The 23,480-nt window shown below is 35.4% G+C and overlaps 1 protein-coding gene across 9 annotated transcripts in view; it reads left to right on the plus strand.

Annotated features, from left to right (window-relative positions):
* Nucleotides 1-23,480, plus strand: part of Ralyl (RALY RNA binding protein like) — a 710,563-nt gene that overhangs the window by 480,588 nt on the left and 206,495 nt on the right. The window contains exon 2 of one of the 9 annotated variants that reach the window (XM_045142516.1): nt 9,170-9,220. The exons of 7 other annotated variants lie outside the window; for them this stretch is intronic. Coding sequence is in view for 1 of the 2 variants with exons in the window: in XM_004656908.3 (XP_004656965.1) it covers nt 18,221-18,257 (37 nt within the window). In the remaining variant the exon portion in view is untranslated. Of the gene's footprint in view, nt 1-9,169; nt 9,221-18,108; nt 18,258-23,480 lie in introns of those variants that run through there. One more of the 9 variants, XM_004656908.3, reaches the window with a different exon arrangement.

Raw genomic sequence — 23,480 nt, forward strand, 5'->3', positions numbered from 1 at the left:
TTCATAAGAGTGATTTTTAATGTTAAAAGGAATGGAAGCCCAGCCTCTGAACATTTTAGAGTTATAACATTTCACAGGCAAGTCAAGGCACTGTTGGAAGTGTTTCCACATGGCTGGTATGAATCAGAGCTAAAAGTTAAAATTACTTTCTCCAGTTTTATTAGAGTACAAATGCTTTGTGTTGTTTGTCCAAATAGCTTTGTAAGGTATCTACAAATGATAGATGGGCATGAGATGAACAGCTACTGAAGAAAGCCCAAGGGATTTTGGTTCCTTCATATGTAAAGTATGACATACTGGGGCACCAGGAAGGCTATCTTTCTCTACTCATCTCTCGAGATTGAATCTAGGACATTCTAACCACTTATGGAAAATTGAAGATAGTTTTTAATTCTCTAAAACCTTCTGGAATATTGTTAAATTTCCCATTTTAATAAGAATATTTTTATCATTACTGGAAGTGAGAATGAACTGAGAAAGGGTACAGTATTTAACAACAAAGAGTAAGTTCTCCAGTCATTATTAGACTATATTTTCAAGGCACCAAGAACACCACTCCACTTAAGAAGCGCCAATGAGCAACTGCTAAACTAGATTTCTAGGCATCTTTCCTTTCCACATTCTTGGGTGGAAGTGCTGATGCCTGTAAAAGAGGGCTGCTTTGGATGCCGTGAAAATCACACAGGCAAGCAGGTCTGGCCATCTTGCAGCACAAGGAAAGGGATATGGCATGCATAATGAAAGAACGTACATGAAATGAAGTGATAACTAAAAATCACAGGGGTGAGAAAAATATAGTCCACGCTTTGTCATATGAATAGATGAAGAATTCTAAACAGTAGCAAAATATTAGCAAATAAAATGCCATTATCCACAGAAGGATAAAACATCAGTATCATGGGAGAATTTATTCTAGAATTTAAGATCCATTTAAGTTTAAACCAAAATATTTCACAATAAATGAGAAAAAATCATGCTTCCATAGATATAGGATGTGCATTTGACCTAATTTAATACTAATCAACATTAAAATATATTGAAAAATTAGAATTGAAAAGAGTTTCTTTATCAAAGCTAGAATTTTCTGAACAAAAAAGTATATATGTCTGAGCCACATCATACTTAGAGATGAGCTATTGAAGCATTTTGGCCTGAAGTCAATAGTAGGAAAGGATCCTCATCCTCCCTGCTGAAAATTGGTGCTGTAGCAGAGGCCAGTATTACTGCAGAGAGGCAATAAAACCTATCCTTATTTATAGCTAGTTTGATTTAAGACACAGAAAATCTAAAGCAACATAGCTTGCTTATATTAATTTGGATGAAGTTACTAATTCTAAAATGTCAATAAAAATATTTTCCATATGCCAATACTAGTAATAAAACTACATAAAAAATTTTAAAGATACCATGAATAATTACATTTTATTTTCCTTGTCTTTTTGTTTGTTTGGTTGGTTTCTCAAGGTAGGGTCTCTCTCTAGTCCAGGGTGACCTGGAATTCACTATGTAGTCTCAGGGTTGCCTTCAACTCATGGTGATCCTCCTATCTCGTCCTCTTTAGTGCTGAGATTAAAGGCATGAGCCACCACTCTCAGCTTTACAATAGAATTTTAAAGTCTAAATATTTCAAAATAAATTCAATGCAATAAGTGTAATAGAAATAGATTCATACACTTGATTCAAAATGTAACCCTGCTTTGCAGTAGGGAAGAGATACTGTAGCCTTCTTAAACTGTGTATGTCAATGGAATCCCTTTTAAGAAAGCTATCATTTTTATTCTCTTCTAAATGGCATACATAAATATTAACACCAATTAGATTAGAAATCCAAGCACAAAAATTTCAGAGCTTTTAGAAGCAGTGATACAAACTTACTTTTAATATCTTGGTGATGACAAGATATTCTGAAAGAAAAGAAAATGATAACTCCAGAGAAAGATAAATTGAAAAATTATGGGTCCCATGAAAAATAAGAGCTATTGTTAACAAATGCATTATTTTGAGAGTGAAAACTAAGCAAGAACCTGGAAGAAAACATGTACAACATGCATGTGAGATAAAGAACCTGTATCCATATTTCTAAAGATTTCCCATAAATGTCCAAAAAGTACTATATATGTGCATGTGCAGAAAATTCAAAGGAAAAATGAGGAAAAACTTGAAACAGCACTTTAGTAAAGGGAAAATATAAATTGCTGAAATGCAACAACACTGAACTTCATGACTCACTAAGGATGCAAATTAAAACGGAAATTATATCCCTCATATACATCGATGATAAAAGTACATATACTGACAAGTACTGGCAGAAATGTAGAATAATTAAAATTTACATTTTAGGGGTAACATAAATTTTTATGAGCCCTTTGGAAAACATTGTAAAGATACAATAATTAAGACAAGGTATTTGCAGTTTCTACTAAGGCTCATTGCAATATCTTGTAAATTAGAAATTCTACCCCTTAATACAGTCTCCCAGCCTGTAAATTAAGTTTCTAGAGATCTAGAAATTACCCAGATGAATAATGTGATCATAAGAGTTTTAAAATGGAATTGAAGAATGGTTAAAGTACAAAAAAGAGAAATGGCAATGTGTTCAGTGGTTGGGATGGTGAGCACTTAGGATGTAAGAAGGGACTTGCAGAATTTCAGAAAGACAAAGTCTCCACTGAGTCTTTCATACAGATTGTAGCTTATCAGTATCTTACTTGACATTTATAATGCAGGGTTATAAAAGTAATTTTGTGTTAATATAAAATTGTGATAACTTGTTACAGCAATAACAGAAAACTAAAATATTAATTCATATCATCAATAGCTAAGGGGCAATTAATATATCTCAGCCATAAGACTCGTTGTTGGGCATGTGTTAGCAAGTAAACTCAGAAGGGGAGGAATAATTCTAAATTCATTGTTATGAAGTCAGTATTAACTCTATGTCAATGCTAGTCAAGGACACACACATCTGTGTGCATGTGTGAACATATGTGAGAACACTCACACACACACACACACACACAGAGAGAGAGAGAGAGAGAGAGAGAGAGAGAGAGAGAGAGAAATGCAGGCCTATAGCCTTGAATACATATGCAAAAGACTAGCAAATTGAATTAAAAGGGCTGCTTGTCATGAACAAGTATGATTTATTACTGGGATACAAGAATGGATCAACAATTGCATTTCATCATATTAAGAAAATGAAATTTGATGATGGAGAAGGCTCAGTAGCTAAAGCACTTGCCTGCAAAGCCTAAAGACCTAGGTTTCATTCCCACTACCCATGTTTAGCCAGATACAGTAGGTGGCCCTGTGGTCCAGAATTTGCTTGCAGTGGCTAGAGGCTCTGATGCACCCATTCTATCTCTCTCTTTTCCCTCTTTCATAAATAAATTTTAAAAAAATCTTAAATACAGATTAAAATGAAATTCAAAACTCATATAATTCTCTCAATGAAGAGATAAGACAAAATTCAGGACTTTTGAGTTAGAAGAACAAATACATACATGGTGGGGAGAGGACTCAGTGCCTTTTCTATACAAGCATGATAATTTGAGTTTGATCCTAAGCACCCAGATTAAAAACTGGATGTTGCCATGCACATCTGAAACTCCAGCAATAAGGAATTGAGAGAAAAGAGGACCAATGGGCTCTCCACTCAGCCATCCTAAACAAGGAATGGTGTGAGGTCCAGGTTCAGTAAGAAACTGCCTCAAGGAAATAAGGAAGATAGCCAAGGAAGAATGCCCCAGTTCATCCTCTGGCTTCTATATGTGAGTGCACTGGGAATGCACAACTGAACATACATGTGCCTTCACTACACATCAGAGATTCATGCCCTTCCCCCACATGTTCCTGAAGTATTCCAAAACGCCATTGGATCTGATAAAGAAAGATTTTTCAAATTTTATGTTCTAATTTAACCATAAAACACTAAAAATATTTACCTTTTGGAAACATTTTATTTGATCTATTTCAACTGTCTACTTCTGAGAACTGAGCAAGTAGCAGCTAATGCTTATGTTCTCAGCAATTTTTACACATCAATTAATCTAATTTTTTGAACATGCTGTGAGTATGTAAAGGAAAAAGCAACATTCACAGTTGTGGTAAATGGAGTGGAGATATAAAGCAACCTGGGACCAACTACACAGCAAAACTGGATTCAAACACCTGAGGTAGTCTTCCTCCAGAAGTTGCATTTGCAAATTCCCAAAATAGTAGCACTTGTAGAATTTAATTCTGAAGATTTACACAGATATTTGATTCATAAATAATCTTGGGAAGGGGGCAACACCTACCATGGCATAGAAGCCAAGTAATATAGTTTGTAGGAAAAAGAAAATATCATCATGTATTAACATCAAATAGAATGATTATTAACCAAACTACCTTGACTTGATATTTTATTATAAATGTATTATACTTCCCACTATCCAAAACATTATCTATTAATCTGTTAATGACTATGCCTCTTTAGTATATCAGAACTTTGCATCGATACTTGGCATTTTGTTCTAGTAGTTTCTATACATTTGGGTTACTGTCACTAACACATTTCTGTACTAACTCACATACTATGCCTTGGCTTACATTTTTATAATACTTTCAAAGAGAAAAACAATTTGAACAGATATACCTAAAATTTCACCAAATTCTCTGGAAATAAACTGCATGGAATCAACTCCTAGCCTTCTTTTACCACTGAATGCAAGTTTTGCAAAGTTAGACACATCATTTAGAGTGTGAAGATCCTGGGAACACACATCCTCTCATAGATAGCTCTAGAATTCAAATCATAGTCTTATAAAATATTTTTAAATCTATAGAGATTCACATAATACCCAGTATTAGTCAAAGTCCAAGGATTATCAGGGTTTTGTCTTTGTTCCTTAGATCTTGAATAATATATATTGAACTGTTTCATGAAGAAAGAAGACATAGAATCTGAACACTCAATTAGTGTCATCTAAATTATAGTAATGAGCAATTGATATTGCTAAAATTATGATGTGGTAACAGATATAGTATAAGGATAAATTGTCAATATTATCTGTTGAGTATGGACTATGTGTAATTTATCTGTTCCTACATCTCCTTGCCCCTGAAGTTTTTGCCTTTGTCTGGAATAACTGGCCAGCTTGGTTTCTTCCTGTAAACACTCATCCTGTAATGCTCCCCCACTCTGCCTCAGACATAAAAGGACCCTTCACTCTCAAGAGCTATTATTTTATACTCTCATAGGACCAAGAAGCTACTTTTAGCCAGCTAAGTTATAAACTTAAGGATAAATGCATATATATATATATATATATATATATATATATATATATATATATATTCTAAGGTATATATTTACATATATATACTTATGCATGAAAGGGGCATGCCTTTCATCCAAGCACTTGGGAGGTTAAGGTAGGAGGACTGCTGAGGGCTGGAGGCCTTTCTGAGACTACATAGTGAATTCCAGATCAGGCTTGGCTGCACACACACATTTTATGTATATATATATATACATATATATATGTGTGTGTGTGTGTGTGTGTGTGTGTATGTATGTATGTATATAGTATGAGAGAGAGATTTGGTATGCCAAGGCCTCAGCCACTGAAATTGAACTCCAGACTCTGTGGCACCTAGTGGGCATGTGCAAATTTGTGCTTGCTTCACCTTTGTGTATCTGGCTTATGTGGGATGATATTGTTGAAGATGGGTCCTTAAGCTTCACAAGCAAGTGCCTTAACCATTAAACCAGATGGCAGAATTTAAATTCACAAGTCTACATATTAAAAAAAGACTATGTGTAGTGGTGCATACCTTTCATCCAAGCACTTGGGAGGTTGAGGTAGGAGGATTGCTGCGGGCTGGAGGACAGCCTGAGACTACATAGTGAACTCCAGGTCAGCCTCGGCTATAGCAAGACCCTACTTCAAAATGCAAAAATAAATAAAATAAATTTAATTTCAAGGAGAAATCATAAGTAGAATTCCAATGTCTATAATAAATATTTAAGCTAATCTGATCCAGGTGAAGACATGGGTATTTATGATGATGGAGACACTTGCAGCACCAATCCAAGAAAATGTCAACAACAAACAGATCTTTATCTTATTCAGTCAAGTTTTGGCTGTTAAAAGCTGAAAGACAAATTCCTTGTTTACAATATCATTCTTTTACAAGCATTTCTTGTAGTGGTCTTAGAAGTTGTAATTTATGTAACTGAATAATGAACTTCTTACCTGCTTTATCTTTGTTGTTGATATTGTGAGTCCTCTAGTGATCCACTTACATTCCCCAACCCGTTCCTGTGGATTTCTAACATGATATTTAATATTCATTAAATGTTGTACTTACCTTCACATTTCTGGGACAAACTATTGACTCAAAGCAGCTGATGGGAGATCAGTATTTATTTTGGCTTGTAGTCCCAGGGGGAATTTAATCATGACAGTAAAGCATGGTAGAACAGAGGCTGGGTATCAGTTCTTGCCATCTCAACTGGCAGAATAATGTAACCAGTGAGTGAGCTGAGCTCTGGAAATTGGGAAACTGGCCTATAACACCCCAAGTTCACCCCCAGCAACACATTTCCTCTACCAAATATATACCTCTTGAATTTCCAATAGCTGGGGAGCAGGAACTCAAACCCATGAGGCTTTGGGAGACCTCTTATTCAAACCACCACACTAAACTAAAAGATACAGTTTTGAAAAGAAAATGAGTCTCTTTTCTTTCCATGGTTCTTTTTTTTTTTTTTTTCCTTTCTGAATCTAAGGGCATTTAAGTAAACATCTACAACTGTTTTTTTATATTGGTGAGAGATTCTTGAATTTCATTTACATTTTTACTGCTCACTTACTGCTGTGCTGGTAATATCAAATGCAGAGTTTATTCAAATAGTTGTCTTTGAAACACATATGTGAGGTCAAAGAATATCCAGGTGGTTCTGAGCCCCTTAGCAGACACAAAAACACACAAAATGAAAATTGGAAATGAATTCCTGAAATACCTCTGGGCTATGTAATGCTAAATTATACCTGAAAATTCATTCTACTCAACTCAGCAGGCTGAAGTAGCTCATCAATGTGATAATTATTATGATGAATAGGAAAGTAGCTAGCAGGATGGCACAGCTCTGCATACTTCTACAGACAGGCTTAAATAAACTATATTAATACCTACTAAGGATATTTCATGCACATTTTTCATCAGAAATATTTGGATATATGGAGCAAATATGTTAATATTATCAAGAAACAAAAGTGTACTTAAGGTGGGAATTATGTAGCAGTTGATATATAACTGATATTTTAAAATCTCTATAAAGAACTTCAAGTATTAGGATAGCTCATAGTACATTAAAGTAATATATCTTAAGCCATGCACAAACCATATTAATATCTAGCATAGTACTTTTCAAGACTGTGTTTATGGATGCATGTCTATATTTGTGTCTGAGTCCTTCACTTTCAATTATTTTTTCCTGTTAATAGTAGGGTACTTTCTCTGAGTCATTTAAGCCCATTTGATAATTTCTCTAACAAAAAGTCTCCATGTTGGTACAAATATACATTTTCCAATGGACTTATGCATTTATTGGGCCCAAATTCTATTATACATTTAGAATTGCAATGTGTGGACCTCTGAAATTCATGAACTAAAATATTAGGATAGATGTCTATTAAAATATGGTCCATATTACCAACCCATAGATCAGATTTCTTCATTCTTGGTCTTACATTTTAAAATCAGATGTGTTTATCAAAGTAATGAAGTGATTATAACTGAAGTAAAATGCTAAGTAGTATTTCTGTTGCTCTTTTCTAAATTTTGTTTCACTGACATTTACTTTTCCAGTTCATGAGGAAGTGACTTTATGGTTTAGAATATCTTTTGCGGTTCAGAAACTTATATATTTCAGCTTTTTTTTCTTCTGCCAGTTCTGTGGGCTTGAAACTTGCACATCACTTCCCTTGCCAGTAAATATGATGAAGAATCCAGAGTTGTTTACAATGAAAAATAGCAGAAATCACATCCATGGCCTAGTGTTTGCTATGCTTACGATTCCATCCCACGTTTGCTACTAAGCAGTGAACCATTTTTAATGAAAATACCTCATGTGTACTTAATCCAGTGCTCACACTAAGAAGTTCACAATGGTAGACTCTAAGGATGGTGATGAAAAACTACAATATGTATCTGAACAATAATTAAATATGCTCTTTAGAGCAGAAAAATCAGGGTGATATAACAGAGAGTTCTAATCATATAGTTTATCTAGCTTCAGCAACATGTATTTTTCTCTCATTATAACAATAAGAAATTGAGGTGACTTATACCCACTTATGTTTCACTATTTAGTCTATACAATTAAGCAGAAGTTTACATATAGCTTGATTTCCTTGATATGTTGTTTCCAGGACACCATGTGGATACCAAACTTTGTGGATACTCATATTTCTTATGTAAAATTATATAGTCTTGGGGCTGGAGAGATGGCTTAATGGTTAAGATACTTGACTGAGAAGCCTAAGAACCTAGGTTCATTTCCTCAGGACCCACACAAGCCAAATGCACAAGATGGCACATGTGCCAGGAGTTCCTCTGCAGGGGATGGAGGCCTGGAATGCCCGTTCTCTCTCTCTCTATCTTTCTCTCCCAAAGAAGTAAATAAATAAAATATTTTAAAAATTATATGGTTTTTCATATATATGTATATATATATATATATATATATACTTTCCTATATTTCACCTATAATACCTAATATAATGCAAGTTCTATAAATACTTGGCATAATATATTTGTTATTTAAAAAATAACAAAGAAAATTTTGCTATGCTTTGATTACAAACACAATTTCTTTTTCAAATGCATTTGATCCACAGTTGGTTCATTGTGTAGATACAGAATTCAAAATAGGTGGAGGGCTAAGAATAGATACAACAGAGCAAAATGGAAACAAATTAGATAGAAACATGAGACTAGCTAATCTAGTTCAAAGCCTAGAAACAATGTCAAGACAAGTATTGCAGAAGTAACTAAGAATGAGCCAGAAAAAAGAGAAAGAACTTTGGGAAATCATTGACTTATGTATAGGCTATGCATTCTTCCTTCCTTTGCCTCACATGCCATTTGCTCATCATCACCATTGTTCTGAATTTTCTAGGCTTCCAAGATGCTCTACAGCCAGTATGATCATTGAAGTAGCACTCATCCGGTAAGCACCTCAGGGCACTCAATGGTTAGAGGAGCTTTCTGGCACATAAGTCAACCCTGTAACTCTTACAACAGACAGATAGATGGAAAGATAAAAGATAGATGAGTGGATGGACATGCAGACATATAGATTAGAGAATACACACATCATATTTTGTAAAGTCTTTGATAGTGAAATTTGATACATTATTTTCATAATCATAGAAAGCAAAATGACAATAGTGTCATTTTTAATTTCTTACCACCATTCTCATAAACCAAATTGTCCCTTGATCTCTGGATATGAAGGCAAGTTTGTGAGCTCTAGGGAGTGTGGTAAGACATTCCTCCACATTGCCATTGCCCTTTTATAGGCTACTAATTCTGATAAAGGAAATACTATCAATTGTGAGTTACTTCAATAGAAATAACTCCAAGTTCTAGAGGTAAGAGAATACAAGATGAAGCAACTAGTGAAAGACTGCTTTTCTTACTTCCAGAAGGCTAAAACCATTACCTGTATTTTGTTTTAATGCACATGTTCCCATTTATGAGCCCTCATCATCTATTAACCTCCCATAAAACACCAACTGCAAATACCCTCACTTTGGGGACTGAGGTCCCACATATAAACTTGAGGGTCACAAATTTTGGGAAGAATAGAAAGTCACAACCACAATAAACTGTTACTCTTTTCATATGTCTATGAGGTAATTTATTAAAAGTAATAGTACACTTTATAAGTTTATCACCCTAAAGTGTCTTTTGCTTCTTTAAGTCTAGAATTACTTTACATCTTTAGTGTGCAACATAGCCATCATTTGTTAATAATGTGTTAAAAAGAAGTAAACTTTATATAAACACAAATAATTTATTTCATAATTTTAACTGCTTAGATTCAAGACAAATTTAATTAAATATATTTTTTCTTTCTATACCAAGTTTCTAAGTATAAAATGAAAAGTGTCTCAAAAAATACAATAAAGGAGACAGAATTCTATTACCTCTAAAACACTGAAAATTAATACAATGCAAATGAGAAAATAAAACAACTAAGAAGTTATAACTAAGTCTGGCTAATTAAATATAAACTAAGGAAAGAGATGAAGCTGAGATAAGATTGAATGGAGACCATACAAAGAAAGGGAAGCCACAAAAGCAGGAAGGAATGAGGAACACTGCCACTAATGAGATTTGGGGAAAATAAGATTAATTGCAGTGCCAGTTATAAAGGAGAAACATTTTAGCTTTGTGTAATATCTGTAAGTAGTAAATATTTCAAAACCATAATAATTTCAAAGACTTCTTTGATATTAGCACACAGGAGCTGGAGAAAGTCCAAAGAAATGAATAAAGACTTCATAATGCAATCTAATTATTTTCTTTCTAAAAACAAAGAACAGTCTTTCCCAGATGCACTTAAAGAATTTAATGAATACATTCAAAGAAGACAGAACTGGCTTGTTTTCTTTCTTTTTCTTTCTTTTTTTATGAGATAAAGAGAGGGAGAGATGGAGGGAGAGAGAGAGAGAGAAAGAGAGAGAAAATTGGTGCACTAAAGCTTCCAGCCACTGCAATCAAATTCCAGATTTTTGTGCCAACTTGTGAGCATGTGCAACTTCCACACTTGTGTCACATTGTGCAGCTGGCTTACATGTGACCTGGAGAGTTGAACACAGATCCTTAGGCATAGCAGGCAAGCTAAGCAATCTCTCCAGCCTATGGCTTGTTTTATTTCACCATGACACTCAAGGATATAAAAGCATTTTTCTGGAAAGTATTATTTGGGCCAATATCACATGAAAAACTTCAACCCAAAGAAGGAGAGCTGAAAAAAGAACAAGGAGCATATAGAAAATAGATAAAGGATGGAGAGATTCTAGATGAAATTATATGAATCTGCTCATATCATTAAAAAATGACAGCTGTTATATACTTTAATAAATTTTTGACAATCTACTACTAGGAGAACACCTGAGTTTGAATGAATAGATGTGGATTCAAGGATAGGGACATTTTTCAGTTTTGCAAGTAATATAAGTATGTGCAGAATATTAGGTATTCATTTATATCTCACTTGTTTAAAAATGAACCAATAATTTTGGTGGGATTTAAAATAATTTGGTTGTTATCCAGAATGCACATGAGGCTGATTTTAAGAACTGAATGGCATTGTACTAGCAGAGAGGTATTTTATAGTAATAATGTCTTTCTCCAATAGATAAAAAGAACTTCATGTCTGAGAAGAGGAAGACAGAGGAGGCAGCTGGCCTGATAAACAGGGAAAGGCACTAGGTTTGGCTTGTGCATCTGGCATAAAACAAAGATTAATCACAGATAACTGACAAAATCTAAGAAAAACTGAAAAGAATTGAAGCACTGCTCAAGGAAATAGTTTCTAAGAGTGTGTTTTCCAAAGGAAAAGTTCTGGGGTAACTTGAGGAGATCCCCAATTTAGGCCCTGCTGGGAGTCCTTTGTACAAGTGACCTGAGACTGTCTTCTTCACTCCTCCCAGAGTTTTTCAGTTATCAAACTCCTTATTTCAATTATTCTAGTAAAACTCTGGTGCTTTTGTATAACACAAGTCAAGTTTAATGTTTTCTACACTCTACATATTGTTTCTCAAAAAAAAAAATCTTAGAAGCCTTGTGAAACTAATGTTTTAAACTTTAAAGCCAGATAAGGGTATCTGAACTCTGGATTGGTGAATAATCTATTATTATTGTTTTTCTGGACTTACATATTTTGTGTTTTGTTTGGAGTATGCAGAGAGGCAGATGAGAGCATGTATAAAAGGAATGTCACTGTTTAAGAGTGGAGCTGACCTTTCATCTCAACCAAATCAGCTTGGGTTCCAAATGAGTGTCCTGGTCATTGAGTCAAATGCCCTGCAGTTAATGACATTTACCCTTCATAGAAGGAAGTTAATCTTCATTGGTCATTACCAGAACATGTTCTTCTGGGGTCTCATTTAGTTCATGAATTGCTTCTGAAAGTATTTCTTCCATTTCTCATATTTGCAGTAAGACCAACCAGGGTTAACAGGACAGAGCATACCTTGCTGTCTGAGAGGCTTTTGCCCTGACACAGCCTCCCAGCCTTGCTTTAGTGAAACATAAAATGAGAATGAAGATGACAACATTAGTAAGGCATTAATAATATATAGCTCAGTGTTTGGTGAAATAATTCATATCACACTCATGAGAGTCTAGAACCTTGTGAGCATGTTTTAATTTCAGATTTCACTAAATCACTGAGCAGTTACTCTGTGTTGAGCTCCAAAAAATGTGATTTCTTCTTTAATTTCTGTATACTACTAGTAATGCTACAGAAGTTATCATATTTAAGTATGTCCCAGAAGCATCTGAGCATTTCAACTTACTTCAGTTTTAAATCTTTCATATCTGTTGCTTGTTAATATTTAAATGTCAGATGCTGCTATTTCTAATAGTTTCATGCCAATTGTTGTGTGAACACTGCGTCAGAAATATTGATAAACATTCATGTCTTTCCACAAGGTCAGAATTTATTGAATAAAAATAGATTTACAAAGCATGAAATTTTTGATAGCAGCAATTTATTAGTTACTCCCACTCTTTGATACATCTGGCCAAGGCAAATATGGGCTATTTTATTCCAATATATTTTACTCTATCAATATTCTCAATCTATCTATCTACATAGGTGTAGGTTCCAGAGTAACTACAAAAAGTTAAGTCAAAGAGTTTCAAAGAGGCTTGAGATCACAGCTGTGAAACTGACAGAAATGTCAAAGTCTCTATTGATAAGCCAATTTTCAGGAGAAAATGGAGAAGCTGAGCTATAGAATCCATGTGAATGTCAGGACAGGTTCCAGATGAACAGATAGACAGATGGACAGAAGTTCCAGATGGGCAAAAAGGCAGATGGACATTGAATAGGCCATATCAACAGCAGGGACCAATCAAGATGAAACCCCTGGAACAGTTTAGAGTTCTTCGATGCATAAACATCACAGACTAGATGATCTGGTCTGATAAGAATAATAATCTGTCCTAGTGCAACTTGTCCATGGTTTTATGAGGACCAAGCAACACAGTTAAAACTTGTGATTGGGCTGGAGAGATGGCTTAGCGGTTAAGCGGTTGCCTGTGAAGCCTAAGGACCCCTGTTTGAGGCTGGATTCCCCAGAACCCACGTTAGCCAGATGCAAAAGGGGGCGCACGTGTCTGGAGTTTGCAGTGGCTGGAAGCCCTGGCGGGCCCATTCTCTCTTTCGCTCTCTGCCTGCCTGCCCGCCTGCCCCTCCCTCCCTCTCTCCCAATCTCTCTCTCTCTCTCTCTGTCACTCTCAAATAAATAAATGAAAAATAAACAAAAAAAATTAAAACTTGCGATTATTTGCATTGATTAATAGGCCTGAAAATCATCTTGATTAGGTTAGTTGAGGTGGAGGTGGGAAGACACAGTTTAAACGTAAGTGGGTCCTAGACTGTATAAAAAAGATAACTGGCTAACACCAGCATCCATCACTCTGTTCTGCTTCCTCCTGGTTGAAGTGAAAGCAACCAGCAACTGTTGCTACACCTTACACATCATGCTGGACTATAACCTGGAACTATAAGCTGAAATAAACCTTTGTTCCCTTAAACTGATTTTTGTATGATATTTTGTCCCAGCAACAAAAAATCAATAACAGACACCCCTTTCCTCAGTCTGGTGTGTCCAGTAACTGATGATATGCTTTTTTTGAGGTAAAGACTCACTGTAGCCCAGGATGACCAGTCTCAAGCTGGCCTCGAACTCACAGCAATCCTCCTACCTCTGCCTCCCAAGAGCTGGGATTAAAGGTATGTACCACCATGCCCAGATTTATGATATAACTTTAATACACCCATCTGTCCCCACCGTTCCAATTCTTCCCAATAAATTCACATATTGGGTGGCACATTTTCTACTTCTAGGAAGAAGTCATTTATTGATCTATGTTGAATGGATTGCACCAAATGGTCCTGTCCACGTGCTAGCCTAGGTATAGAGTTATCTTCCATCCTTAAAATGAAGTAATGTGCTTCTTGTAAAATTAAGACTTTCAAAACAAGTCCCACTGTGAAAACTACTGTTTTATACAATATCTGGAGTAACTTAGAGCATACCTTGATCTAGCATTATGTTGTTTTGAACTTTAAATGCTAACTAATAAAACTGGGCCTGTGAAAGGAAAGGACAAGCATCAGAAGTAGAAAAGGAGTAAGTCCCTTTTTCCAGCCTTCGACACTGGAGAAGTAAAGCAGACTTGAAAGCCAAAGCAACCCTAAACTACTCAGGGTGCCTAAAAAGAGCATGAAGGAAGTAAAGGTCTTGTCCTGGACAAGACTCCTCTCTTCAAGGCTTCTTTCTGTCTCTTTAGTTTCTGTTTTTTCTTCTGACTTGCCTGACAGGGAATTTCCCATGATGCACTTTTGCTCTAGCATCTCCTTTCCCTCTTTTACTGATCTTGCCTTTCTCTCACCTTCCCTCATGCTGTGGTGAGCGCCCACTAAGTTGCCATTTACTCGCGAGGTATTTTGTGGTCCCCATTTTTGGTAATCTAAAGTCCTCTAGAATTCCAGTTACTAGGACCAGATACAATTCTCAAGAATAGATGATCTGTATTTTCTGAAGTAAGGAAAGTAACATAGGAAAGGATGAGTAAGATAGAAGGTCCTTTGCAGAACCTGAGAAAGACAATCCTGGTACAAGGCTTTCCTAGCTAAGGTTGTTAGCCTGAAATGAACATACTCATGCAATTTTTTTAGCAGGCATTATGGGCAGGAATGGAGTTGTATATAAACATTAAGTTAATTATATTATCAAGTCTTCCCAAAATTGTATTTGACAATAAATAACATGGAGAATGCCATGGTTACATGTTCTTGCTTGCAAGCTTGATAGCCCAAGTTTGATCTGTGTAAAGGCAAATGCAAAGTGGTGGGGGTGTCTGTGATCCCCTTCCAACTATTGCAATAAGTGGTGGAGCCAAGATAACCCAGAAGCTCATAGGCCAGCTGGACTTGCACACAAGCAGCGGCAAAGCAAGAGAGACCCTCCCTATAGATATCTGCCTGTTTCTTGCTTTCTTAAATAGAAATGGAGTGTCTTGAAAAAAAATATTTTCAAAAAGAAGGTAGGGGCTGGAGGTATGGCTTAGCTGTTACCTGCAAAGCCAAAGTACCCAGGTTCAATTCCCCAGGACCCACATTAGCCAGATGCATGTGGGGGTGCATGCATCTGGAATTCGTTTGCAGTGGATGGAGGCCCTGATGCACCCATTCTCTCTCTCTATCTCTCTCTCCCTCTTTCTCTATCAAGTAAATAAATAATAAAATATATTTAAAAAAGAAGGTAAAAGGAAGGAGCAAACACCCCAAGGTTGTCCTCTGACCTTCACTGATGTGGTGTGCATGCACAAAGAGCATACACACACACACACACACACACACACACACACACACACACACACCACATACATCCACATACTTATACTACCCAGACATAAATAAAAGTAAAGTAATAAAACTTTGTGAAAATACAACTTAAATTTGGCTGTATATAATCAAGTAGCAATGTTAAACTTATTGACATTTGTGTCATTTTTCCACTAACTATAACTGCCTAGTAATCACCAAGCACTTCTTTAGCTGCATCATAATTATGTACCACATGTGGCAGGAAAGTATGTTCTAATTTGTTGTATTGTAACACTTCTTCTGGTCTTTTATTCATGGCATTGTGTCTAAGAAAGTAAAGGAGACTTGTTTAAGTGAAGTTAAAGTACCTCTTCACAGCTGTAACTCTATATAATTTATTCAAATCAGGGAACATCCAAGCCAGCCTTCAACTAGAAGGCAGATATGAAAGGATATGGGTCTGCTTTAAGTAAGAATGTACGTCATTATACACACATCTGGCTATTGCATAAGTTTATTAACAAAGAATTTATAATAATTCTATTAAATTTATCATTTGCTTGTTAAAACACATATTCTGTAAATATGTATTGAGTTTCTGCATCGTGTTACCCTCCAATCTGAGCTCTGGACACATTTGCTAAATAAAACCAATTCTTTAAAGAAAACCTTTGCTTAAGATGGGTGTGGTAGCACATACCTTTAATCCCAGTACTTGGGAGGCAGAGGTATAAAGGATCGCCATGAGTTCGAGGCCACCCTGAGACTACATGATGAATTCCAGGAGAGCCTGAGCTAGAGTGAAACCCTACCTTGAGAACCCAAATAAATAAATAAATAAATAAAGGAAAAGAAAACCTTTGCTTGAGAACATAGGTTCTGATAAGAAAAATAATTGAAAACATGTAAATATAGTCTACTTAGTCTACTTGAGGTGATTATTAAGTGTGATGGAGTGATGAGAATGGGTTGTGGTATATATACCACATTGTTCACAGGGGAAAAATGGCCTATTTATTTTATTTACTGAAATATGTTAATCTCACTATAAGGCAATGTACCTATGTGACTCACATACTGCTATGTTTTCAGAGGAGGTATAAGCATGCTGAGCTTTGACAATGAGTCTTGATTAAAAAAAATAAGTGTGGGCCGAAGAGATGGCTTAGAGGTTAAGGCACATGTCTGTGAAAGTTAAGGACACAGGTTCAATTCTCCAGGTCCCACGTAAGCCAAATACACATGGTAGCACATGTGTCTGGAGTTCGTTTGCAATGGCTAGAGGCCCTGGCATGCACATTCTCTTTCCCGCACTCTGTCTCTAATAACTAAATAAAAATTAAAATTAAAAAATAAATGTATGCTTAGCAAAAGCAATGAAAGCTGCACAAGATAATAAAACCATATTTTGCATCATTCTTTACATCTGAAATTATAAAATGCATTAATTATTACACTAGCAAAGATTCTTTACATTGAAATAGTCCTTCAAATAAAAGGACTCACAAAGATATTTCCAAATACCAATTCAGTAAAAAGAATTCTGATAGTTGAACATGGCATTACTGCTTCTTGGCTAGAAGATAGTTTAATGTGTAATCAGAATGTCTTATTATAGAAAAGACCCTAGTGTGTGTGTTCTCCTGCATTGTAAATAAAAACTGAATTTCAGACACTCTTATTAGCAATTGAGAGGGATGTTAAAGCCACACGTGCTGACACATGGCAGGAGAGACAGACATCCTAAGCTAGAAGCCAAAAATTGTTCTTCCTGTGAACAGCACAGAGCATAGGAAGCCACATCCTCTATGCTGTCCACTTGAAGTTACAAGATGTGCTTAGGTAAGGTACATCTCACAATGGGTGAAGGTAGAAGAATGAAAGCTTAAGTTAGGTTGGAGGGGATAAAGGTTGATGTAAGGTTTTAGATAAACTTTCTACAAGAAACAGCCCAATACTTAAGCACATAGTGAGGCAGAGATTCCACTGTGTGCCCCTTCTATATTGGGTCCTGGTACTACAAATATGAAAGTGTATAGTTCTTGCTTTGCTGGAAAATCAAACACTGAGAAAACAGACAACATTGAAAATGATAACTGCTTCAACACAAAGTGCATAGGGGTTCAAAGGAGTAAAGAGTAATCAGAGTTTGATAAGAAGCACAAATCTTAGTATTCTCGAGGGAGTAAAAATATATTAACTAATAGGATTATTATATTTGAAAATACCAAACAAGGGTTTTTATATTTCATGACTAACTGTTCAGTTTTAGTATTCCTGGTAACCAACATGAATCTATGTCTAATTCAACATTACTTCAAACAAAGCATGTGAATAGTAAGTATTTAACTAATATTGTTGAGGGAGAAAAAATGGGAATTTTCTACAGAAGATTTGCATGAGACAGAGTAGTTAGAAGCTGTGGCATCTCCCTGTAATTTTACGAGAATGGTATTGCCCTGGCTTTCACTGTGTGATTGCTGGTTACCTTCTGTCAGCGAGCAACAGCCTTACTGCAAAGCAGGAACACGACCCGTCTCTTTGTCTCCGTGGTCAAAGCAATTACTTCTTAGAAAGTCGGATCTATTTTTCAAAATGACCATGTACAGGAGCAAACGCAGACATCAGAGATGTAAGTAGATTCTGACCCAACTTTTTCATATGACCATTGAAGGAAAAATCATACTTGATTCCTTAAAAGACTAATCATGACTTCTAATGTAGCCTGGTAGTAGAAAAGATTCTGTAGCTCTTAACAGTAACCTTCATCTTTATCCCTGTAACATGCTTGAAAGATGTTAGGGGAAAGGAGATAATTTGCTTGTTACTATGGAAACCCCTGGAAAGGTTTACAAAATCAACAGAGAAACAGATCAAATGCAGTTTCAGTGTACCTCAGCATCCTTCATTCGGGCAGCACTGGACAGTTCTTCCCTCTCTAAGAGTGACAGATTTTCTTTCCTGGAAGTCTATTGAAGGGTTTGAGAAGCTCCTCGAAAAGTTCTCTTTATTCATCCCATGTCATTTACAACTCTCAGAGGAAATAAAGCAGTTCAGAATGGAGGAGGGAAAGTTAATTGTGAACGGCAAGCTGAACTGGCTATACAGTGCCAAAATTCTTGGTCAAGAGCATATTTGTAACATAATTCTCTATGGACACTGTTTCAATGGTTAAAAGGAGCCATCTATAACCCCACAATAAAGGAGTCAATTCTTACTGACAAAGATCAAATGCTAAAGACCACCACATAGATGATTATGAAACTGATTATCATCAGGATCTAACTTAAAAAAAATCAAAGGTTCTCACCATAAAACCATCTTATGGTCAGGCAGTATGCCTCCCATGAAAAGCTTTCTAACCATATCATTCTCTAGGAAATCAAACTGCTTTTCATTTGATCTGCTCGGCTGTATAAAGTAAATATGATCTTATTGAACCCCAAATGGCTATAACTGACCCTGTCTCCTATGCCAGACAGGAAAGAATAACTTATTCTTTAGTCAAAGTCTGTACTTTTTCATCTTTCTTTACAATGTCATCAGACTTTAGCAAATATATTTTCAAAACAAATATGATCATCAAGAGTGAATCTGTCAAAAATCCAGAAATTGGTGGAAACGTAGTATTGTGTGTGATAATTTTGTCTGTTTTTACTCAAGAAAACTAATATTCTCCTTGTTCAGAGAAGTTTTATGTACTATACAAAGCTCTCTGGGCTCAGGCTGTCAGTTTGATTCTAGGTGCCTGATTGTTGTTTGATGCTATTGCTTTCATGTGACCAATAAACAACATAGGATATCTGTTACTTTTTTTTCCCCCTATAATCATGATTGGTTTGAAGTGTGAAAATATCTTGCTGGTAAATTTCTTTGTGATTTTGCTCCTACAAGACTAAATCTACATTACGCACATGCTTGAAAACCATCTTCCACCTTTACTCTGGTATCTTTTAGACACCCCTTTGCCCTTCCCGTTGTGGGCAGTCATTGCCTTAATGCACACAGCTAATAAAAGATGCCCAGAAAAAATTGCACCAACTCTCTCCCCCAGAAATGTACTTACTGAAGTCTGCTATTAAGCAGCATGAAGAAATTGTGAATTACAGGAGACAAGTCAGTAGATGTATAATTAAACAAGTATGAACACAGTAGGGTGAAATGACATGGTAAATCTTAAGTAATATCTATAATGTTACTCATGCTTAATTGTATCTGCTAACTGTATTATGCTCTGTTAACTGTTTTGATTTTCTACTAATATGTACTATGAGACAGCAGGAGTACAATAAAATTAAAGAATATAGAAAGCTTAGCCATAAAGGCAAATAAAATGCTTAAATGGATTTATTTCTTGTACTAATAATATTTACAAAAATAGAATGTAATATAATTATTTGTCATCCTGTGAGTATAAAACAATTTCAATATTTCCATAAGCAACATTCTTGTCGTTTACATTTTCATCCATACCTGGTGTGTGTGTGTGTGTGTGTGTGTGTGTGTGTGTGTGTGTGTTTTCATTCATCTAAAAGGCAGAAAGTCTCCTGGAGGCAATTGTACTCCAATTAAGACAATAATTGCACATTTAACAAAAATCTCATTATAGGAAGAAAGCAAGATACTCTTGTGATGCTTTTAAAAATCAAAATAGTTCATAAATAAGCCTTATTTTTTTCATCTCCTAAAGATTTAATACAGCATACTTTAATAAGATAATGCAACTTCAATTTAAAAAATCTAGTGAGGGGGATGAAAAAGTATATTGGACTGTGTCAGTGATTTAAAGGGAGAGTCAAAATATTTGTACAAGATAATTTAAAGTATAATTTACTCTAAGCCTCTGAAGACCCATGTGGGACTTTGAAATCTATTCCACAATTGTTTCTCAACTAGTTATTTAAATTCCTGTGCAAGTTTTGAGGGGTCAATATTTTTTTTCCTGATTCCGAGGGAACTGTGCAAAATGACCAGCTTCTGTGTTCATTCAGAACAGGCCTTAGCAGTGCACAAGCACACCCTGGTTAGACAGATGCATAAACTGTTCACATTTAAAGATGTTTGCATGTGTCACATGTTTGTTTTACTGGAGCCAAATAGGTGGAAATCACTTTGAGGAAATCTAGTATTCATATAGCTATTTTTTCAAATCAGGTTACTTAGCAAATCATGAGTAATAAGACATGACTTTTCAACTTTGTGCTTAATGTCATCTTTTGTAAATTTCAGAATACTTACTAAATTATGTGGTTTGTTTTTACATTTTCAAAAATTCCTATTATGTATAAAACCAAGTACACCTGTAACCTCCCTTACTAAAATTATGAATCACCTTGAGAAAATACTTTTTTGCCTCTTAAAATACACATGAATATGCCTTAGAAATTAATGCTTTGGAAATACAAACTTACAGGGAAAGAAGATATTAGGTATGTGATATTAAATATTGTCCTTTAGAATAGGGTAAGTCTGGATTTAAGTATTTGACCTTTCATCTTTGTAAAATTAGAACAGCTATTCATTTTTACTGCTAATGAAGTATCTGGGTGGGCTTATCTACTTTAATGACTTCTTTATAGAAGGACTTGGTGAGATGACTTTGGGAGATGAGTACAGTCCTCTATGCATAACCTTACCCAAATAACTCAGCTCTGTGGGACACAGTCTCTTCTGTGACTACCACAGTTTGTTCTGGGAGCAGTTTCTCAAGGTGCCTGCCATCTTTAACTCTCAGTACCTCCAGCACAGAGGCCTCATCATGTCATTCTCCTACTCAAGTAAATTGTTGATATCTCGTTGACTGGACAACTCTGAACTTGTGCACTTTCAGTTGTATAAGTGACTGTGGAAAGATTAAATGGGTCCAATAATCCATATGTATGTTGAACATTGCCTGCTAAATGAAGAAAAACTCGTAGTATTGGACACAATACTAAGTTTGCAGACACTAAAACATGAGTTTTAAAATATGTTTAATACAAGCAGATATATTTAAATGATGATACAGCTAACTAAAATACATATAGAAGTCCAAGCATCATCTCATGCTTCATATAAATATATATATATATATATATATGCAATAATTTTATATTGATCAGATAAAAATTTAGTTTGTATAAATATGAAATAGCTCTGAATACCATACATTTTATGTAAGATACAACGACAGCATGAGTACATCCTATATTGCAATGTCAAAATATCCTCATGTACAAAAATAAAGAAAAATAACTGAATTAGAAAATGAATAAAAACACAACCTCATAACATGGACATTTTCAGAACTGTCATCCTCTCAATCCTTCCTTCCTGGTGCCACTTGTATTACATACAGCCTTTGACAGGCTCCTGGAGGTTGTCACACCTGACTCAACTGTAAGTAGATGGCAGTCATCATCTACCTCCATGTCTTGCTCTGTGTCTCCCTCTGAATAGATTTGTGTCTGACTCTGTCCTGTCTCATGTCTTGGCCATGTGTGTACTCCTCTGGACAGAAGGTGCTCACCTGCTCTCTCCATGTCCTGGCCATTCATCTTCCTGTTATGCAGTGGTGCTCATTTAAATGTGAGCATGTGGAAACTCTCTCCACTCAAGGTATCACTCAAATGCTGCATCCTTCATTCAGGTCTCTCTAGCTACCAAGAAAATTTATTCCACTTTCTTCAGATAGTCTGTTTTAATTGTACTGATAAGTTCTGCCTTCTATTTTGTTTGTAGAAAACTATTTACTTAACTCATCTGTTTATTTTATATGAGATAGTTTTTATTTTGCTTGGTTTCCTTTCAGCACATAATTGTCCAGTGAAGTTTATCCATTCAAAGATATGTGTTTGATCATCTATACTGTTCCAGATACTGTTCTAGTGTTGGGCAGTAGAGATTACTGACATGAAACTTCACTGGGAATGGGAAGATGAGGTTAAAAGGAGGTTTGGAAGGTAGTAGTGAGGAACTTCTGTTTTTCTACAATATAGACAAAAATGCCACTCATTAAGGCAACATCTGACTAGACACTTGAAACAATCATTGTGACTGGTTCTGCTTTCCTCTGCATAGTTCCAGGTAGGTACAGTATAGGTAAAATACCAACAAATTGGAATAAATGAAACAGGTGTTTTGAGAATAAAGTGAGTAAAAACAGATATCAAAACTATTGTGGACATTGGCTGAATAGGACAAAACTAACAACATGGAATTTAATCCAATAGTGTAACTCATCTGCAAATGAATTGTCATACTTTGTATCTGCTAAATGGTTTGTGTGTGTATAAATGATGTGTGGTGCTGTGATTCTTGCTTGCGCATGTCAAGATCAGAGAACATCTGGTTTCACTCTCAATCACAACTTTTAACAATCAGTATCTATATTTCTGAATTACTTATATAATATTTTATTATAATGTATATTATAAGAATTTTTAATCTTTACACTGCAAAATAACTTTAGGTGCCCAGATATTAGAATTATTTTATCTGACCAGGTTGTTTGCCATATTTTTATTATCATGAACATCCTTCTATTATTGCTATATTATCCTTTCTGTCTCTAAAAGTCTCTCGGAGAAAACAAATTAGCAATTTGACACATTGTTATAGATCTTCTTGGGCAGTTAGAAGGTCAAACAAGGCTGCTTGTAGTCTCAGCTGCTATAGAATTCTTACCCTCAGTGTATCTTAATTATTAGAATTTGACTATCCTAACTGCCAGTTAAGTATTTATTGCTGCAGTGTGTTTTAGACAAGAGTTTCTTATAAGTACCTACTAATAGTGTTTATCATAAATTAGCAGCATAAAATACCTCAAACAAATATTTATAGCAAATGGTCTCTCTATAGCTGTGAAAAATATCAA

Source organism: Jaculus jaculus, chromosome 2, assembly GCF_020740685.1.
Source record: "Jaculus jaculus isolate mJacJac1 chromosome 2, mJacJac1.mat.Y.cur, whole genome shotgun sequence".
In the NCBI taxonomy this organism is placed as follows: domain Eukaryota; kingdom Metazoa; phylum Chordata; class Mammalia; order Rodentia; family Dipodidae; genus Jaculus; species Jaculus jaculus.